We start from the raw sequence: 20995 nt of genomic DNA, 5'->3' as shown, positions 1-20995 counted from the left end.
TGTGTTAGAGCTCTGGCCTGTGTTACAGCTTGGGGCCTGTGTTAGAGCTCAGGCCTGTGTTAGAGCTCGGGGCCTGTGTCTCCAGATAAGGGGCTTACCTTGGTGGCCAGCAGGCGGGTCAGGTAGATCTCGGACACCATCTTGCTGCCGCGGTCGCCCTCCTTCTGGTCGCCGTGCTCGTGGTTCTTCACCAGGTGCCACAGCTTGGTCCCGCTCTCCAGGTCGGGCGTGATCATGGGCGTGCGAGAGCGCAGGCTGTCCGGACTGCTGGCCGTGCGCAGCATGCTCTCTGCACAGAGAGAGAGAGAGAGAGAGAGAGAGAGAGAGAGAGAAGAGAGAGGAGAGAGAGAGAGAGAGGAGAGAGAGGAGAGAGATAGGGAGGGGGGAGAGGAGAGAGAGAGAGAGGGAGGGGAGAGAGAGAGAGAGAGAGGGAGGGAGGGAGAGGAGAGAGAGAGAGAGGAGGGAGAGAGGGAGAGAGAGGGAAGGGGGGAGAGAGAGAGAAAGAGAGAGGAGGGGGGGATTAATTATTGAACAGGATCATATGTGGTTGTGCTTCTCACCTTCCTTTTCCGGTTCTTTTCACCTTCTAAACAAGGAAACTGTGACTGTTCCCAAACTGCAGTTACAGGCTTTGTCAGACAGCGCCCAAATTATGGCTCAGGTCCCAGATAGAGCCCAAATTAGGCCTCAGGTCCCAGATAGTGCCCAAATGATGTGGGTGGGGGTCAGGCTGGCCCACTGCATCGCCTGTGGGGTGAGGCCAGACAGATGCAGCCAAGGAGGTGTAGCTAGGGAGGCGTGGAGGGTGGGAGGGGGGGTTGGCCTGGGAGGCACAGCTGAGCTTCACAAACTTCACAATCAGGAAAAAGGAAAGTGCTCATTTTAATGAGGAAGAAAAGAAGATATTCCTGCAGTTGGCATTAGCGGTAAAAAAAGGACCTACTGAACCTTTTCTGGCTGCCCAATCTCAGTCGCAGAAAAAATAAAAAATCTAACTGTAATTGGTGGAGAGGGAGACGGGGAGCGCTCTGGCGCTGAGCGAGGCACTGGAACAGACGCCGTAAGAAAGGGAGTCAATCTCCCTCCTCATCTTCCACACGCTCATTCTCTTCTCCTCCCCACCTTCTCTCCCCCTCTCACTCCTCTCTCTCCCCGTAACATGACACAAATTGCACTTAATGTGACACTCGACACAATGCGGGCCTCGAATCTGGATGCGGGGGGGGGGACTTACGCGGAAGGGGGGGGGGGTGACTGAGCGGAGCGATATCGCCGCTGTCAGTCCTCCTGGGTACGCCGAACGCCGGTCGTCCTTAATAACCGCGCCTGTGTCAAACTCGATTACGGGGAGGCTCACAGATTCCTATCGCCGCCGCTCTGTTTATCTGCACGACTGCAGCAGTCAGGGAGAGGGAGAGAGAGAGTGTGTGTGTCCACGTGCGTGTGTGTGCATGTGTGTGTGTCTGTGTCTGTGTATGTGTGTGTGTGAGAGCGCGCGTGCATGTGTCTGTGCATGTGTGTGCGAGTGTGTATGTGTGTGTCTGTGTGTGTGCGCGTAAGTGCGTGCGAGTGGTAAATGGACTGCATTTATACAGCGCTTTTATCCAAAGCGCTTTACAATTGATGCCTCTCACTCGCCAGAGCAGTTAGGGGTTAGGTGTCTTGCTCAAACACACTTTGACACTGCCCAGAGCGGGGTTTGAACCTGCAACCCTCCGACTGCCGGACAATCGCTCTTACCTCCTGAGCTATGTCGCCCCTGTGTGTGTGTGCAAGCGTGTATGTGTGTGTGAGAGTCCACCACTCTCCACTGAGCTCAGTCAGAGTCAGGTCCTGCTGCTCGCTTTCTGCTGGTCCTACAGGCCGCTCTTAAAGCAGCTCACATCCCGAGCTGCTGGGCTTGGGCCCCGCCCGGAGGCCGGAGCCCTCGGCCGATCTCAGGGCGCGCCGCTCGCGACGCCGCTTCTCCCGACGACGCGCCGCCGCACGGCTCCAGGCGGAGCGAGAAAAGGAAAGCGGAGAGAGAGAGAGAGAGAAAAGCCTTCGCTTTCAGGCGGTCGAGAGAGGAGGAATACCAGGAAAGCAGGAAGTCTGCCGGCGGGAAAGCGGCGGGTCGTTAGGCCCTCGGGCCTCTCCCTGTCAAACAGCGTGCCGTTAAATGGCCCTCGCTGGCAGGCAGGAAGGGAACGGCTTTAAAAAGGAGAGGCCCGGCGTCCGGCAGGTCTACCGCTGACCATAGAGAACAGGGCGCTCTGAAGGGAGAGATGCATTCTGGCACATTCAGCCCAACCCTCACATGGGCCTACATTGTTTTCTACCTCACCCATGAGTTGCGACATTTCGGAAGGCCGACCCGGTCTGAACCCGACTTTAGTAAGCGCATCGTTATGCCTGGGCTGGGTTAGCGGATGATGCCCAGTGGCAGGCTAGTATGCTATCGTAACGTTGAGGTTATCACAGCATTTGCCTTCTATGAACCCCACACTTTCGTCTGCAGCTCGATGGAAAACCATGTGGGGTAAAAAAAAAAAGCCAGACCTCGGATTTTCCTTTTCGATGCCCGCTACCACGGTTCATACTCCCCCCTGACAACAACTTTTCTTCAACCGGCTCTGAGGGATTTATTACATCACTCACATAGCTGAGCATAGACTAGCTTGCCTACAGCTGCTGTTGAGCACGTATGCAACCGAGCCCAATGCAAAATGACAGAACTGGGGCCCGGACTGACCCGCCCCCCTCAGGTTCCAGCCGGGTCTCAATGGGCTCGGGCGAAAACGAGAAGCTCTACTCACCGTATCGGCTGAGGGACTTGGTGAAGGTGGAGGAGTTGGAGATGTTGTAGGCGGAGTTCTGCTTCGGTACCAGGGCGATGACGGAGCCGTCCGTCACCTGTTGGGGAGGGGGGAGCAGAATGAGATGCGTGTCACAGGTGTCAATCAGTCAGACACCAGCCACCTTTTGTTTTTGTGGGGAAGATGGAGGGGCTGTTGAGATGTGACTACATACTGCCACACGGCGGGGCTGAAAACTCAATCTCTGAATAAGGATGGAGGAGCTCAAGAACTGTATGACACATTCACATTCCCTGCAGAGGAATCGATAAAATGGCACCACTTATCAAGAAATCTGGGGAGTATTGTACTCCGAAGAGAAACACAACACATGAACGTCACATTTTCAACAATTCGGGTACAAAGACGAGACAAGACATCAGTTTGTGAAGAATTTGCGGTTTCTGTCTAAATACTGCATGAACATTGATTGGACGCCATTGTCAGAGACAGGATCACTGAAGGCATCGGAGGTGATGACACTCGCAGATTATGGAGAAAAGAGAAACCGACTTTGTTCAAATGTGTTGACAGGCACGCAGTGACAAATGGTCAGTTCAAACCGCGGTACTAGCGGCTCAGGAGAAGCTAACGTAGCGGTGAATGATGTCACTCAAAGTGTGCACTAAGGCAGAGCGAGATACAGTACGGAAAGCAGAAAGGGACAAACAGAGCCAACGCAAAAACAGAGCAACACTGAACAGGAAAACCCAGTGACTGTCACTACTGTGGACAAACACACGCACAAAGGAGATGCCCAGCCCATGGGAACTTCTGAACAACATTACATTACAGGCATTTAACAGACGCTCTTATCCAGACCGACTTACACAATGTTATACATAGCATTTACATTGCATTCATTTATACAGCTGGATATATGCTGAAGCAATGCAAGTTAAGTACCTTGCTCAAGGGTACAACAGCAGTTCCTTACCCATTATACTACACTGTCGCCTGTAAAATGTAAAAATCCACCCCATTTTGTAAAAAAATACGCAAAAGCAAAACTGCGCATAAGCTACAGGAAAACAGTGCTTCAGAAGATGATGTCAGCCTTAATATCGATGCGGTCACAGACAGCACAGAGGAAAATGCATGGCACGTAGAGGCAGACATTAAGGGTAATGTAGTGGAATTTAAAACAGACAGCAGCACAGGCTAATGTCATCCCCAAACAGCAGGCGAAGAGAAGAAAAAAAGACACACACATTTCATGTCAGACGAACTAGGAGATGTTTATCAGGGTACGGAGGGAACAAACCGCCTGTCAGAGGCAAATGCACTCTACCGTGTTCCCTCAAAGGAAAGACACACGTGTGTGAGATCACCATTGTGGATCTACTCACGGTGGAGCTACAAAGCCATGTCTAAGGTTCAGGAACTCCACCAAACAACAGTGAGAGCCATTATCTCCAAATAGAGAACACTTGGAACGCCGATGAATCTTCCCAGGAGTTGCCGGCCAGCCAAAATTTCTCCAAGGGTCCAGCAACAACTCACCCAGATAGTCACCAATGATCCCAGAAGAACAAGAAGAAGAAACTGTTGTTCTTCTGGGATCATTGGTGACCATCTGGGTGCAGCAACAACTCACCCAGATAGTCACCAATGATCCCAGAAGAACAACAGTTTAAAATTGCGAAGCGCATACTGGAAAATAATCTGACCCATACATAGGGCTCCTGGAATACTGTAGCACCCCAATAGGACATTATGGCTGCTGATGAGCAGAAGACTACAAGGTCTTATTCCCTTCACGGAGAAACGGCTCTCATCACAGATGGGACACCACAAAAACAACCTTTCTATTACACAACTGGAAGGGATCTGAGCAAAGGTGACCCTGCACAGGTTCGGGACCATAGCACTGGAAAATGGAGTCCACCTGTGGTCAAGGACATAGCGGAGACACCACGGTCATAAATCTATAGGGACACCAGCTAAGTCGTAATCACAGACATCTCACAGGAACACAAGAAGGGGAGCGGCAGGCCACAGGTGAGTCTGCTCCTGAGCGTACAGAAACAGCTGAGGAGGATAGAGGAGACATGCAGACGTATCCCTCTACTGTGCCGGCTAACAGAAAGGAAAGAGGCATCGGCAGCATATGACTGCTCTACAACACTCTCCAAGTGGGCGGACTGTCAGACCTCCATGCTGGAAGGAGGAGTAAAACGAGACCAAGAGGGAAAGAAGGGATAATAAAGTCCCTCGTTGGACAATTACTAGACAATGAGCCATTAAAATTACAAAAAGACTGTTGTGTTATTTTAAACTGGCTAATGTTGGTATTTCAACAATTTGAATAATTTATACACGTGGCGTAACAGGATTAATGCTACTGGCAGCCATTTCTGAGGTACGTCTGTTGGTTGCACAGCCAGTTGAGATGGCATGTGCTACAGGGGCAGGACCTCCAGGGGTCCCCCACTCATCCCTGTGCCTAACCCCCCGCCCCAGTCTGTGACCCCCCTCCCCCCCCCAGGTCCTTGCCTGATAGTGGGCCAGCGTGTTGAGCCGCTTCCAGTCGTTGTCGATCTTGGTGGTGACGTCCTCGTCCTGGAGGATGATTCTGGCCATCCTGCCCTGACGCCACTCTGACAGACAGACAGACAGACGGACAGATGGACAGATGGACAGACAGACATTAGCACAAGGTAATACACCTACTGTACCAGTGACTCCTAAAATGCAGGTCACCATCGGGCGGTAGGCCGCAGGGTCGCAAAAATCACCAAAACAATCCCATAATGCCACAGTGCCACTCTCTCAAGCTAAGCATGGGGCTGGCTGCTGCACCTGCTGTTATTCTGACGTCTGAAAGCGGGAAAACTAATTCCACATCTGAACATTTAATTACATTCTAATACAGGCGGACCACCGCAGATGTGCACTCGTGAAGCAGAGCGCTGGAAAGTTCAGGAACCCCTGCGAATGGCCGACTCACGATAGGAAAATAAAGGATTAAATTTTACTCATATAGCATCTTCTCGTCTAATTCAAACCACTTAACAAACCAACATTGGTTTGGGACTTACAGGCATTTAGCAGAGTTGATTTAAAAAGCTTCTCTTCATGTTTTTTTCCAAGTACAATCCATTTGCTGAGTTGGAATTATTTTTTCATTTTTATTGAAGTACCTTGCTCAAGGGTACATTTGCAATGCCACCACACGGGAAATGAACCTGCAACCTCAGGGTTACATGCCCAGTGTCCTAACCACTATACAACTACACTATACAACACTGCAAAAACAACTGAGTCACTATTAAAAGCCAAACAACTAAGAAATATATATATTATTTTTTATTTGGCACCCAACATGGGGCTGTACATATCCAATTCCCAGCCTAATTTGTTAAGTCCAATTATCTACAACCACAGCTGTGTTAATGTGCCAATTGAGGAGAGTACAGACAACTTCGGTTCTCCTCTGGAACGTGGAGCAACGCCAGATGCTTCTTTTCACACCACAAAACTTGTGCAGGGTGGAGTCAGAGGAAGACTTTTCATATGAAGCTTTAACATGCAGCCCACGGGCAGCAGATCAACCAGTGAGGGTCGCCAGATAGTGAGGAAATGCAGACCTCCAACCGACTGAACCCTCCCACACCCTGGGTGAGGCAATCGGCAGTTGGAGTTACAGTCTGCACTGGACGGCACAGATTTAAAAAAAATAAACACTTGGTGGGGCTCATTTGTGCACTGCAGTGCAATTAGAAGAACAAAGCGCAGAGAAGAACAGAAAACAGAGAGAGAGAGACACAGAGAGAAAGAGACAGACAGATACAGAAAGAGATTGAGAGAGAGAGAGATACAGACAGACATAGAGACAGAGAGTGAGATAGAGAGAGACAGACATAGAGACAGACACACTGTGGATACGGCTACGCCGCGTGCGGTGCAGGCCTCACCCAGGTCCATGTCTCCGGCTTTGGGCCTCTGGGAGTAGGGGCTGCCCTTGTACACGGCGTCCAGCAGCTTCTCCTTCACCTGCGTGATGGTGTCGCAGTTCAGTCCCTTCACCGTCACCTCCGGCGCGCTCTCGTTCTCCGGGTTCACGCAGTGCAGGGTCTGAGGGTCAAAGGTCACCGAGAAGGAAGTCATTTTGTTTTCTGGGCTCGGGCCACAGATTCACATAATTGGACTCAGAAAGCCCAATGAAGACAGAACAGTATACACTGAGGCACGACTGGAGCGGGCATCTCCATGGCAACAGACCATTTTTGGCTAAACGAGTAGGCTTTTGGGGTAGTGGAGATTGGGGGGACGGACCAGGGACTCTACAGTCAGGTTGTTTTCTTGTCAACAAATCTACTTAAAAAAAGGACACTCAGGAGAAAACAAAGGCTGGTTGGAAATGACACCGCGCGTCCTCATATATGACTAACGAGCTGAAGGTGTATGAAATGGGGTGCGAGAGTGACGTAAGACCAGCCGGTGTTGGGTCGGCGGGGGGCTGACCAGGGTCTTGTAGTCGATCTGCTGGCGGATGAGCTTGTCCTCGCTCAGGGAGTAGCGGGCCTCCCCGGTGATGGCGTCGATGGGGCCCTTCTCCATCTGCTGCTTCATGGCACAGTACAGCATGAACAGGGGCTCCCCTGCACACTCCTGTAACAGAGAGAGAGAGAGAGGAGTGAGACACACGCACACGCACACACACACACACACACACAGTACAGCATGAAGAGAGGCTCCCCTGCACACTCCTGTTACAGAGAGAGAGAGGAGTGAGACACACACACACACACACACACACACACACACACAGTACAGCATGAAGAGAGGCTCCCCTGCACACTCCTGTTACAGAGAGAGAGAGGAGTGAGATACACACACACACATAACACATACACACACACAACCCCCCCCCCTCCCAATCCTAAAACCAATCTAACAGTGAGTGAGCCAGAAGCACGGTGTATTGGCTGGAGAAACTGATTTCAGGTTTGAATCCCAGGAATTAGCACTGCCGTTGCTCTCGTTAATGGGGCAGGCATATAAAAGGGTCGAGGACACATTCAAGTTTTAAAGCACTCCAAAATGGATGACCGGGCCTGGCCGTGGAGAGCCAAAGGGCGGCTCTTGAAGCAAGCAGCAAACCCGGGTAACGAGCTGCTTGATGGATAAACTAAGCACCGAGTAACTCCAGAAAGCAGCAGACCCCGCAGGTCTGGTGCAACAAAACATTATTAAACTCTCACACTCAACAGTAACCGAAAAAACTGAGCCGTATATAATGAGACACGCCATGCCATCAGCCGCAGTAAAAAAAATTAATTAAATAAAATCAAAATCAATTAAGCACTACTGAAAGGGTTCAGGGATGTTGAGTAGTTTCAAGAGCCTGTGGGCGGAGGTCACATGTTTGAGTTCCACGTGGAACACCGAGGTTGCATCCGCTAGTGAGGTACTTCACCTCAATTTCAGTAAAAAAAAAATAAATAAATAAAACTTTACAAATGAGCGTACGCCTAAAATGTGCCCAAAAGCAAGATTAGAAGATGACATAATTACAGCAGGTTAGCCTGGATAATGGTGTCGGCTGAACAAATCGATAACGTGACACGCCGGAGAGGCCTGATATCTCCTTCCCCCCAAGACTGGATAACATCTGAGCGGAGTATCACAAACGCATCAGCGTTACCGCAGGGCCGAAGGACTGCTTGCGCACTAATGCAATCCTATCGGTCATTTCCAGTTAAACCTAACGCAATTTCGGTCAGCCCTCACAAGAGCAAACGCCTCTTCTGGGAGTTTCAAAGGCGTGTGACTAATCCCTCCTCTGACCAGGGGCGTTAACAAGGCCTTTTGTACAGAGAACAGAAAAATGGTAGTCCTCACAAAAAAAAGAAAACCACGAACTGCTAAATGTGTTTGGCTATGTATGGTAACTTGAACAAGAGCTGCTACGAGTGGCGACTGAACGTGGCTAAGGCTAAGTATGCTAGCTCAACATGGCTGCAGCTAAGCATGATCATGGCTAAGTACGCTAGCTGAGCATGGCTAAGGCTAAGTATGCTAGCTGAGCATGGCTAAGGCTAAGTACGCTAACAGAACATGACTATGGTTAAGTACGCTAGCTGAGCACAGCTAAGGCTAAGTATGCAAACAGATCACAACTAGGGGTAGGTATTGCAACTTAACATGGCTCATAAGGAGGAGAAAAGCCGAAAAAGCAGACTAAGAGTTTGCTGTTATGTGCTTTACAGGCCTGCCTGTGCTGAGTGGCGGTAATGGGCCTTCCCAAGGCGTCGAGGCGCACTAAGAAAGGGTTCAGGATGAGCGGTTTGGGACGGCGCCCGCGGCTCAGGGCAGAGCGCTTTGGGGAGGGGCTGATGCGAGGGTAACGGAAGGTTAAACGCGCCTGGGACGCACTAAAGCTCCACCAATGGCTCTGCGGCGGAGAAAGTGAGAGGGAGGGGCAGGGCTGTCCGTCACACGCACGCAGACACAAACAGGGCGTGGACTGTCAGTCACATACATGGAGACATACACACGACAACCCTCTTTCCCACACAAACACAAATATATGAGCAATTGCACATACCCAAGTACCCTTTAATACCCTACTCTCTCTCTCTCACTCTCTCTCTCTCTCTTTCTTTCTCTCAGTGACACACACAGCAGTTACACACTCTTCCAGTCCTAATCACTACTAATAGCGCAAAACATTTAACCAAACCAAGATATCATTGATCTAGTTTTAGGCTGCTGAATCTTAGCTTAGTTGATGAATGGGCACAGATCTCCTTTTAGAATGATTTAGTCAGAAAAATGTAAAAACCTCGAACGCGTGGCTTCGCGGCTGAAGTCACGGCAGCCATCGACAGCCAGCCAGCCACCTCTCAGGTCTCACTCTCTCCCTCCCTCGCTCGCTCGAACGCTCTTTTTCCCCCCCTCTCTGCCTCCCTCTCTCATTCCCGGCCTGCCACCATATGCTGTTAGTGTCTCGTTAGCATCTGCGGTAATTAAATGGACAGCTGCTAACGAGGGGAAACGCACATACATCATTTGCGCAGGCCTTCTGATGGTATGCTTGTCTTTGAAATTATCTTTAATTTGGGATTCTGGCTTCACTAGGGCACATTTGCACATGTTCGCTAGGCTGTGAAGGGGAGCAGGAGGGGGGAGGGGTTAGCGGCTAGGGGAGGGGGGGGGAGTGACCAGCTTCCCAGCGCAGCTAAAGACCCAGCATAGGGGGAGAAATTAAATTTAGGAGGAATTAACACCACTGCCCTATAGCCTGGAACACATTTTACCCAATTTTACCCACCGACCGCCCTACAGCTCCCCCACCCACAAACACACACACCCCACACACATGCACACACACATCTCCACCCCCTACACACATACACACACACACACACCACCCACACACATGCACACCCCCCACAAACATATGCAGACACGCATCACCACCCCCGACACATGCAAACACACACACACACCCGGTACACATGCACACACACCAGTCCCAGCAGAATGCTAATGCCCGCATTACCCTACGCATGTCCCTCCAATCCCTGCCACTGTGCAGCAGTGCTAGGCTGAGAGGCAGGGGTCCATGTACAGCCCCCCCCTCCCCAAGTCAGGAGGACCATGTGCTCTTGTCAGACTCATAAAACTGAATCTCTGGCCTGATCACCTGATCATCCCCCCTACATCTGATTAGTTAATAATTCCCTACCAAAATGGAACCTCCAGATTATCACAGCAAGAATAAATTGAATTCTCAAGCACCCTACCTGGGAAAAGTAGAATTAAATACTTATCTTTAGTATTACACAATGCTTAGCAGCAGGCTTAGCACCGCTCCCTGCTTCACATTCGGTTGTCAGCCTCTCGGTGTTAAAAGCGCTATAAAACTCCAAAATGCAACGCTAACAACAATCTCTCCGGTGCTCAACTCTGCACAAACCGCAATGTAGCTTACCTTCAGGAACTTGTACAGGAGGAAGGTGAACCAGTTAGTCAGCATCTTTTCGGCGACAGACTCCGTTCTGCGAGAGAGGGGGCGAAGAGAGACGGGAGAGTCAGCGTTCCGTTCGCCCCTGTCCCGCCGAGAGCAAAACCTGCGTCTCGGATGAATCCCCAGCAGGCCCGCCGCGGCGCGAGCCAAAACCGCGTCTCCCCGCACGCAGGGTTTAGCAGCCGAGCCATCCGGCGTTTTTGTGCAAGCGCGGGGAAGTCCGCAGAGAAAAAGAGGGTACTGAAAAAACCCGCTTCCTGCGTTGTGGAAAATCATATTAACGTGGTAACAAGTAATTAATCACAGTGCAAACGAATGTGCAGGTCCTCCAGGGCCTTCCTGCTCGCTTTACGAAACAAACAGCGAATAATAAACTTTACTTTTTACAAAGCATGCAACTGATCTTCATTAAACAATGCAATTAGCATAATTGGGTAGCTTTTGTCATTAATCATGAACCTTGTGCATGCACACGCACATGCGCATACACAGACAGACACACACACACATGAACATACACACACACACAAACACGTAGAGCACACACACGCACACACACACACACACACACACACACACACACATGCACACACACACATATACAGACACGACACACGCACACACACGCGCGCACACAGACACACACGCACATAAATGTTCCCCAGAAAGTAAGTAATTAAAAGGCTGTGTAATTAAAGGTCTTTATTATTGCTAATGCGCTAACAGCACTGAGCGAGTGAGAGAGGGACGCACAGCGCAGTGGGGGAAGGGGGGGGGGCACTTCCTGTCCCTTACAGCAGAGGAGCCTTTCCTCCCGTTTGATCCTGCGCTCGTGGGGGGGGGGGGGGGGGGGGGGGGGGGGGCTTGTTTACAGACAGAGAAGGGGGGAGGATGAAAGAGAAGAGAAGAGTGACTAGCGGAGGGGAGGAGAGGCTGGCTTCACGGGGGGGGGGAAAGTTCCAGAAGCAAGCCCATCTCTCCTGCGCTGTGTCAGCGTGGTTCCTACCCCCTGCAGGACTCCTCTCTTTCCATTTATTTACTTCTGTTTCTCTCCCTCTCTCTCTATTATTCTTTCTCCCTCCTTTCCTGATTCCCTGCTCCGCTAGACTCGCGCGCGCACACACACACACACACACACACACGCGTGCACACGCACACACCTCCGTTTTATCACACGCACAGCACACCACAGCTCACTCACCACTACGATCATCCCACCCACTCTACTCACCCACACACACTTCAGCTCCCATCCTCGTCCATCCACAACCTCTCTTGTTTTCATCTCACCTGCGCATGCCCTACACTCTAGTCTGCTTCTCTCCGTGCTATGGATCTCTCCTCCCTCCCTTACTCTCTCTCCCCCTCCTCTCCTCTCCCTCTCTCTCTCTCTCCCATCCCCTCACTCTCTCTCTCAGCCTCCTGCTTCCTCTCCCTCTCTCTCATCTCTCTCTCCCATCCCCTCACTCTCTCTCCCAGCCTCCTGCTTTCCCTCTCTCTCTCTCTCTCTCATCTCTCTCTCCCAGCCTCCTGCTTCCTCTCCCTCTCTCTCATCTCTCTCTCCCATCCCCTCACTCTCTCTCCCAGCCTCCTGCTTCCTCTCCCTCTCTCTCATCTCTCTCTCCCATCCCCTCACTCTCTCTCCCAGCCTCCTGCTTCCTCTCCCTCTCTCTCATCTCTCTCCCATCCCTTCACTCTCTCCACCTCCTGCTCCTCTCCCTCTCTCATCTCTCTCTCCCATCCCCTCACTCTCTCTCCCAGCCTCCTGCTTCCTCTCCCTCTCTCTCATCTCTCCCTCCCATCCCCTCACTCTCTCTCCCAGCCTCCTGCTTTCCCTCTCTCACTCTCTCTCCCAGCCTCCTGCTTTCTCTCCCTCTCTCTCATCTCTCTCTCCCATCTCCTCACTCTCTCTCCCAGCCTCCTGCTTCCTCTCCCTCTCTCTCATCTCTCTCTCTCCGATCCCCTCACTCTCTCTCCCAGCACTCCTGCTTCCCTCCTCTCTCTCATCTCTCTCCCATCCCCTCACTCTCTCTCCCAGCCTCCTGCTTCCTCTCCCTCTCTCTCATCTCTCGCTCCCATCCCCTCACTCTCTCTCCCAGCCTCCTGCTTCCTCTCCCTCTCTCTCTCATCTCTCGCTCCTAACTGGCGAGCTGAATGTAAAAATCATGACTGAAAGGCATGCAGTACTGTGCTGTACAGTGGGAGAGTAGAGAGGTGCTGGGCTGTATACCCAACACACAAAGCCCGCACTGGGCTGTATACCCACACACAGAGCCCGCACTGGTCTGTATACCCACACACAGGGACCGCACACCGGTCTGTATACCCACACACAGGGCCCGCAGACCGGTCTGACGCCTGCACCTCCCTGTTCCATCCATCACCGCTGATCCCAGATCAGTGCTCAGACTGCCGCCGGACCGGACACATCATTTCACCCAAAGTCTCTCAAACTTTCTCTCTCAATACCTCTCAATCCTGCCGTCCTCTCTCCCTGTTTCTACTGCTGTGTGTATGTGTGTGTGTGTGCACATGTGTGTGTCTGAGTGTATGCATGCACATACAGAGTGTATACAAGCATCTGGCTTTCAAGTGCATAATTTAAGTGCGAATGTTGGACATGAATTTGAACTGTAGCTCAGCTGCTTTGTTGCACACAATCAACCATGCACACACACACACACACACACACACACACACACGCGCACACGTACACGCGCACGCGCACGCGCACATGCACACGCACACACGCACTCACCTGCGCAGCAGCAGCTTGGGGTGGTTCTTGCTCTCCAGGTTCTTGTCGATGAGGTCGGAGAGCAGCTGCTTGAGCACGCCGGTGGCGTACTCCATCTCCCCCTGCAGCGCGGTCATGATGAGCGAGGCCACGTTGCCGCGGTCGCGCATGGAGAAGGAGCGCTGCGCCTCCAGCGTGCGGATGAACGTCAGCAGGAAGTGCTTCTTGTTCAGCAGCTGGCCGAACAGCGTCAGCGCCTTCTCCACGTTGGCCGGCACCTGGGATGGGGGTGGGGACAGGGGCCACAGAATCGCTGAGGAGATCGGATAGCGCACCGTGTGCAATTTATACAAAAAAAGCTCCCCATAACCCCAGTCCTGGAAGGACCTGAGATTTCGAGATTCATATCTTCCAAAGAAGGACGCGTCTCCGCGGGTCGGCATAGACAGCTCACGGAAATCCAGAGCCGCCGTAGACGTGTTTGCATGACAACGGGAAAGTAGCACCGAGATAACGTTTAGCAGCTTTGCTGAGATTTGGGTAACTGCGGGAATTAAGCTCTTGTCAAAACCTGCTTTCAAGCTACAAGATCTGCCTGTTTTTGGACAGACTCAAGAAACCATGTGAGATGAGTACTAACTCAATTTAATCCTGAGCAACATTGAAAACGAGCAGAATATGTGGCTCTTCAGGAACCAAGGAACCCTGGTTTACACTAATAATTCAGTTGTGCTGGACAAGCGTAATTACGACAGGTTTAAATGGTAGCGCTTACATATGAATAAATGTAGCGACTGGAAGGGGGGAGGGAGGGGGAGCGAGAGAAAGGAATAAAAAGAGAACCAAACAGGCAGATTGAGGGAGAAGAAAAGGAAAGACAAACAGCAGGGAGTCCCATAATGTGCAGAATTCTGCCCCTCGCCCCCTCCCCCACAGGACCCCCAACCTGCTTGATCAATCCCACAATTCCTCAGTACCGAAGACCTGCTCACCCAGCTGAGGGGTGGGGGGCAGAAAGACTCTCTGAAAGGAGGCCAGCGAACGAGGCTGCACTCCTACACCTCCCTCCTCCATCGCTCTCTCGTTCATTCCACATTCCCAGGAGTAGAAATTAAATACCCAAACCAAACAGGCATTCAACCAATATATTCCATAACCTGATAGAGCAGCGACTTTCCTACAACCTGGATTAATAAAGTGCTTCAATTTCCCTTCCCTTGTTCCAGATGAAATTCCTGCATCTCTGGGGAGCCGCTGAGCTGCAGGGGCTGTGGATAGCATTACCGGATACCACTATAGAATACCACACACCGCCAGCACAGAATACCACACACCGCCAGCACAGAATACCACACACAGCACTAGCACAGAATACCACACACAGCACTAGCACAGAATACCACACACCGCTAGCAAAGAGTACCACACACACCACTAGCACAGAATATCACACACACCACTAGCACAGAACACCACACACACCACTAGAACAGAATACCACACACACCACTAACACAGGAACCTGCCATTTCATTACACAAAAGGCCCGCAGGAAGAACACACACACACACACACACACACAAACACGCACACACTCATGGACAGTGATTTAGAAGGGCGTCAAACTCAACTCCTGGAGTGCCATAGTGTCTGTGGTTCCTTTTTAATCAACAACCAGTTAAGGTCTTGAGAACAACATGTGGATTCTTAAGCTTATCACTGAGCTGAAAACCAGCGGCCACTGGATCCTGACGTGTGCTCAGTGTCACTAGGCGGTGCTTTGGGGTTAGCGCCTGTCCGAACGGAGGGCAGGTGCAGTTTTACAGCCGTACCTCCATCTCCTTGAGAACGGGGTGGTCCTCGATGCCCGGGAAGAGCACCCTCATGGCGTAGGTCCTGTAGTCCAGGAAGGGGATGCCCGCCCCGTCCAGCTCCTGGGTCAGCTCGTGGATGTCCGTCTGCAGCTCGGCAAATGCTGCCAATCAGAGAGAGACCGTCTGAGACCGGCACCTGGACACCAGGAAGCCGGTGCCTCAACACCAACAAGCCAGCAACTCAGCAGCAATGAGCTGTTACCTGAACACTACCGAGAAACTGTGAATCAGAGAACAAGACCTTGGCACCATTGAGGTTGTACATTAACACCAGTGAGCCAGAACCTTAACAACACTGCATCAATGAGTTGAGAGCATTACCAACAGCCGTATATTCACTGTTTACACAGTGAATATCACAGGGTGCGCTCTTTCCCCCCCTCTTTCTCTCTCTTTCTCTCCAGCTTCCATCACTCTGAGACGTTCTATGCTCTGTCTCTCCATTTCTCACTTTGGCGACAGACCATGCTACAGCATGAGACTGCCAAGGTCGCGACCCCTAGTGCGGGTAATGTAATCTTATTGAGGAGGTGCTCTATAAAATCTGGTACTGTAATCCCTCAAGTTGATGCTCTATAAAATCTGGCACTGTAATCCCACAGGCTGATGCTCTATAAAGCCTGGCACTGTAATCCCACAGACTGGAGCTCTATAGAACCTGGCACTGTAATCCCACAGGCTAACTGTAATCCACAGGTATGCTTATAAAATCTGGCACTGTAATCCCACAGGCTGATGCTCTATAAAACCTGGCACTGTAATCCCACAGATTGATGCTCTATAAAACCTGGCACTGTAATCCCACAGGTTGATATTCTATATAATCTGGTGCTGTAATCCCACAGGTTGATATTCTATATAATCTGGTGCTGTAATCCCACAGCCTGATGCTCTGTAAAACCTGGTGCCGTTTTCAGTCATGCTTAAAAGGTGGGGCCTGTGGTCAGAGATGGTGATCTGTAATTACATCTGCACTTATTTATTTTATAACTAATTATCTGTTGACTTTGGCACATCTACAAATGCACTTCCTGGAAATACAGGAAGTTGAATAAGAGGAAGGGCAGGACGGAAGAGAAGAGGGGGAGGGGGGAATAAGAGACCGTACCTTCCTTGCACTCCAGCGCGACCCGGGACTCCAGGTTGTCCATCTGCAGCTGCAGCCGCTTGAGGGTGCGGTCCGCGTCGCGCGACTTGCGCTTGTAGGCGATCAGCACGGCGATGATGACCAGCAGCAGCAGGCCGCCGCCGCCGCCGATCCCCACGATGGCGGGAAGGGTCAGCAGGCTGTCCGAGTAGATCTGCAGGGTGCCCGGGGAGTACTCGAACCCGCCGACTCGCACCTGCGCACACACACACGCACACACGCACACACACAAGCAAGCACACGCACACACACACACAAGCAAGCACACACACGCACACGCACACACACGCACACACACACACGCACACACATGCGCACACACACACACAAGCAAGCACACACACGCACACGAGAGAGGGAGAAAAGCAAAAGCCGTAAGTTTGAATAGGAGGAAAGCCCATCCAGGCTCACTGAACCTCTCTTTAGGGTAAAACACCTTTAGCACTGTGTCCATCCTGGTCTTACACACCCCCAGAGCTCTCTAAAGCTCTCTAAACCCTTTGGGTGGGTGGGGGGGGGGGGGGGGGGCGCAAAGCATCCTTGCTGTTCCCCCAGGCTTCCTTTGGGGGACAGGTAGGCCAGCATGCCCCACAGCTTGTCCCATTTAAGCATGGAGCATACAAGGATCTGTGACTTTCTTTGAGGCAGAGCAGAGAGGTTCAGAATGGAGAGATCCAGTGGAATACAAATGACTGGGAAAAGATATCAAAAGCAAGGACAGAAAACCTGTTAGCTGGCGACAGAAAAAAGTTTGGAAGCTGTGAATTCTGCCAAGTGCTTGCTGTCAGGGTGCCAAAACATGCCAGATTTACAGTTTTATATTCCCAATCTGTTACATTCAACAAACAAGAAATGGGCATTAAAGTTAGAAGAAATCTGTCATGTTTAAGTTTGTTCCCTGGTTGTGTGATCAGAAAGCATGATCAGTAGTGCAGTGTGATCAGTAGTGCAGTGGAGCAGTGTGATCAGTAGTGCAGTGGAGCAGTGTGATCAGCAGTGCAGTGGAGCAGTGTGATCAGCAGTGCAGTGGAGCAGTGTGATCAGTAGTGCAGTGGAGCAGTGTGATCAGTAGTGCAGTGGAGCAGTGTGATCAGCAGTGCAGTGGAGCAGTGTGATCAGTAGTGCAGTGGAGCAGTGTGATCAGTAGTGCAGTGGAGCAGTGTGATCAGCAGTGCAATTGATCAGTAGTACAGTAGTGCAGTTGATCAGTAGTGCAGTAGTGCAGTTGATCAGTAGTGCAGTGGAGCAGTGTGATCAGTAGTGCAGTGGAGCAGTGTGGTCAGTAGCAGTGTGATCAGCAGTGCAGTGGAGCAGTGTGATCAGTAGTACAGCTGATCAGAGTGATCAGTAGAGCAGTGGAGCAGTGTGATCAGTAGTGCAGTGTGACCAGTAGTGCAGCTGATCAGAGTGATCAGTAGTACAGTGGAGCAGTGTGATCAGTAGCAGTGTGATCAGTAGAGCAGTGAAGCAGGGTGATCAGTAGTGCAGTGGAGCAGGGTGATCAGTAGTGCAGTGGAGCAGTGTGATCAGTAGAGCAGTGAAGCAGTGTGATCAGTAGTGCAGTGGAGCAGTGTGATCAGTAGAGCAGTGGAGCAGCGTGATCAGTAGTGCAGCTGATCAGAGTGATCAGCGGTGCAGTGGAGGACTATGCGAGCGGGGCGGGTGTGCGTACCGTCACTTTGTGCTGCCCGGTCAGGTTGGGCCACTCGCAGAGCAGCTGCGTCTCGGAGAGCGTCAGCACGCACGGGGTCTCTCCGATCAGCACCGTGTAGTTCAGCCGGGAATTCCCCGGAGCCGACGGGATCAGGTTCCGGCCCTTCAGTGGGAAAGGAAGATTCCATCCGTCAGGACGCAGCAGGTAGACAGAGCAGAACCGAGACAGAGCCCGATTTACTGTTTACAAACAGCCTGTCAGAGGGTATTTCTGCTCATTAGAGGAGTAAGATTACAGAACAACCAGTGAAACTCTCTGTCTGTTGATCTTGGTGCAAACCGACAACCTTCTGTTTTTCAAACTGCTGCTGGATTCCTTCACACACAAGCAGTGGAAACAATGAAACATAGTTTCCTGTTCAAGCTCAGTGTTTATTTGGGGAAATTAAACAACCTGCCCAAACTAGGTTGCACACTGCATGCAAATTTGTATTTTTTGTCTACTTTTGAATTCATAAAAATGAATCCAATGAAAGAGGGTAAAATATGTTCAGAGCTTACAAAAATTGAGAAACCGCTGATCTCTCATGGTTGTCTCTGGGGTAAGATTTCAGATTTATATAGAACTCAAATATGGGTACATCTTCTTATGACACATCGAGGGTGTCTTGGGACTGAGATTTGGAGTTATCTTTTAGTGATGATAACTGGTTTCGCATTTGCGAGAAGGTTTTCCCTAGACGAACCTTTATCAATTTTCACGAACAAAATTTAAAGTTTATCCACCAAAATGATTTAATCCCTGCCCATATTCAGAAAATATTCCCCAACACTTCTCATGTGCTTTAAATATAGCACCAGTATAGGCTCCACCCTTGCATGTATTTTGGAACTGTAATAGAATCCAGACACACTGGAAAGGGGACGACAATTATACAAATTATAATAAAGACAAATAAAAAGATTTCCTGATGAAGACAGGGACACTGATCGAGTATCAAACAGCATTATTTACTTGGCTAAAACGTGAAATCAAATCTTCAAAACAGGAAGTACCCCCTACCACCATATGGCTTACACAAGCAGCTAACCTGCGATCCTTGGATGATCTGGTTACCTCGATTATACCTGGAAAAGGCCACATGATCTACTGTATGTAGTGTGTGCTATGCAATGATACCTTAAATACTGTCTTCCTTTTGTCGTGGCTACCTGCGGATTGTATGTAGTGTTGTTTAAAAGTGTTGTTTTATGTCGAGTATAAAAAATCTTATACTCATTTATTTCTCATTCCCTCCCTTTTTCTTCTCTTCTCCCGCTGCTGGCCCCGCCCTGTTCCTGTATGTGCTCCAGGACTGACCACAACTGAACTTCTTCGAACAGGTGAACAGTAGTTCCTACAGCAACCCTACAAAGACCTAATAAATGGATAAGTGGGAAAAAAAAATGGGTCCGAAGTTTGGATAAGCTGGCGGAAATCTGTGACCGCAAACAGAGGCAAGCTAGCCCACAACCACGAGGAACAGGAAGGATTCTCAGCGTTCTCACGCCGGCGCGGACCCTGGCGAACGCCGACGCGCTCTCTCCCCAAAAGGCGCCCTGACCGACACGTTCGATTAAGCAGCCCGACTGACCTCCGAGTACAGGAACCCCGCCCGAAACCCGCCGCGTTTAGCAGAAGCGGCGGCGTTATCGAGGCAGAAAAATTAACGGCACGGTAAAACCGGGCGTATCACGCCCCCCCCACCCCCCACCCCCCCCACCTCACTCCCGCGCTGATGAGTCTTACGAGCCAGGCCAGGCCGGGGTTCACCAATCAGGAAGGCTCCGTTACAGCGTATTTTTCCTCCCGATAACAAAGCAAAAAAAAGTGAGAATCGAGCTTTTTAATTTTTTATCTTTTCAACGGATTCCGAGAAACGGTCACCAAGGCACCGGGCGGCTTCAATCACAGCTCTCAAATTCACGGAACGCGAGGGAGGGGGACCAAGCAATTACACGCGAACGCACCCTTTTAAACGCCACGCCGTGTGTAATATCCAGGAAATAAAAACGAATAATTTCCATAAATAAAGGATGACACATTTACCATTTTATTTTTGCGAACCGTTAAATTCGGTAAGTAAATAGTAATTGTGCGTTGAATTTGCAGAGACGTGTCATGTTTGACGGGGGTGCTGCGTACCTTGAGGATGAGGGGGGAGCTGGGCTTCAGTTCGGTGGGGCTCAGCGGCTCGAAGACGGGGTCCGGGTAGTAGCTGAAGCTCTCGTTCACCACCACCACCGACTGCACGCTGTCCATGAGGAAGCCGATCTCGTCCAGCCGGCTGCCCGCCTCCGAGAAGCCCTTCTCCGACTTGGCCACAGAGGGCGCCAGGCACACCATCACGGAGTTGTTGTAGACGGTGCAGTTCTGGGAAGAAGGGAGAACGGAGTTCCCCGTTCAGCCGACGCGGTCACCGTTCCGAAACCAAACTCCTGGATCTCGACCGTCCCGCCACGGTTGAACAAATCTCCGCCCCCCCCCCCCTCCACACTGGCCCCCTCCCTCTCTCCCCCACAGCTTCACAACAAGTGCAATTTCACTCTCAACAAGTTTCTTGGGGATTGTTTACAACTGAAACCAGATGTAGGCCAGTGATAATCCTTTTTCCCTGGGTTTTTTTTTTTACCCATTGTTGGATTTTTCCTAACATACTTTTTAGGGCCCGCCAGTCAAGGGCGCCTGAGGGGTGTTATGTCATGAAGGGAATGTTTCTAGCCTGCAAAAAC

At 50.9% G+C, this 20995-nt stretch overlaps 1 protein-coding gene across 1 annotated transcript in view; it reads right to left on the bottom strand.

Annotated features, from left to right (window-relative positions):
• Nucleotides 1-20995, bottom strand: part of LOC135234641 (plexin-A1-like) — a 202107-nt gene that overhangs the window by 6300 nt on the left and 174812 nt on the right. Inside the window, exons 18-28 of the mRNA XM_064299458.1 lie at nt 20409-20636; nt 18243-18386; nt 16532-16766; nt 15382-15524; nt 13571-13827; nt 10777-10843; nt 7302-7448; nt 6752-6911; nt 5331-5434; nt 2796-2892; nt 99-289 (exon numbers count right to left, since the gene is read on the bottom strand). Of these exons, the coding sequence (XP_064155528.1) occupies nt 99-289; nt 2796-2892; nt 5331-5434; nt 6752-6911; nt 7302-7448; nt 10777-10843; nt 13571-13827; nt 15382-15524; nt 16532-16766; nt 18243-18386; nt 20409-20636 (1773 nt within the window). The remainder of the gene's footprint in view (nt 1-98; nt 290-2795; nt 2893-5330; nt 5435-6751; nt 6912-7301; nt 7449-10776; nt 10844-13570; nt 13828-15381; nt 15525-16531; nt 16767-18242; nt 18387-20408; nt 20637-20995) is intronic.

Source organism: Anguilla rostrata, chromosome 11 (genome assembly GCF_018555375.3).
Source record: "Anguilla rostrata isolate EN2019 chromosome 11, ASM1855537v3, whole genome shotgun sequence".
Taxonomy (NCBI): Eukaryota; Metazoa; Chordata; class Actinopteri; order Anguilliformes; family Anguillidae; genus Anguilla; species Anguilla rostrata.
The sequence above is the reverse complement of the archived record's forward strand: the minus strand, read 5'-3'. Positions and strand labels throughout refer to the sequence as shown.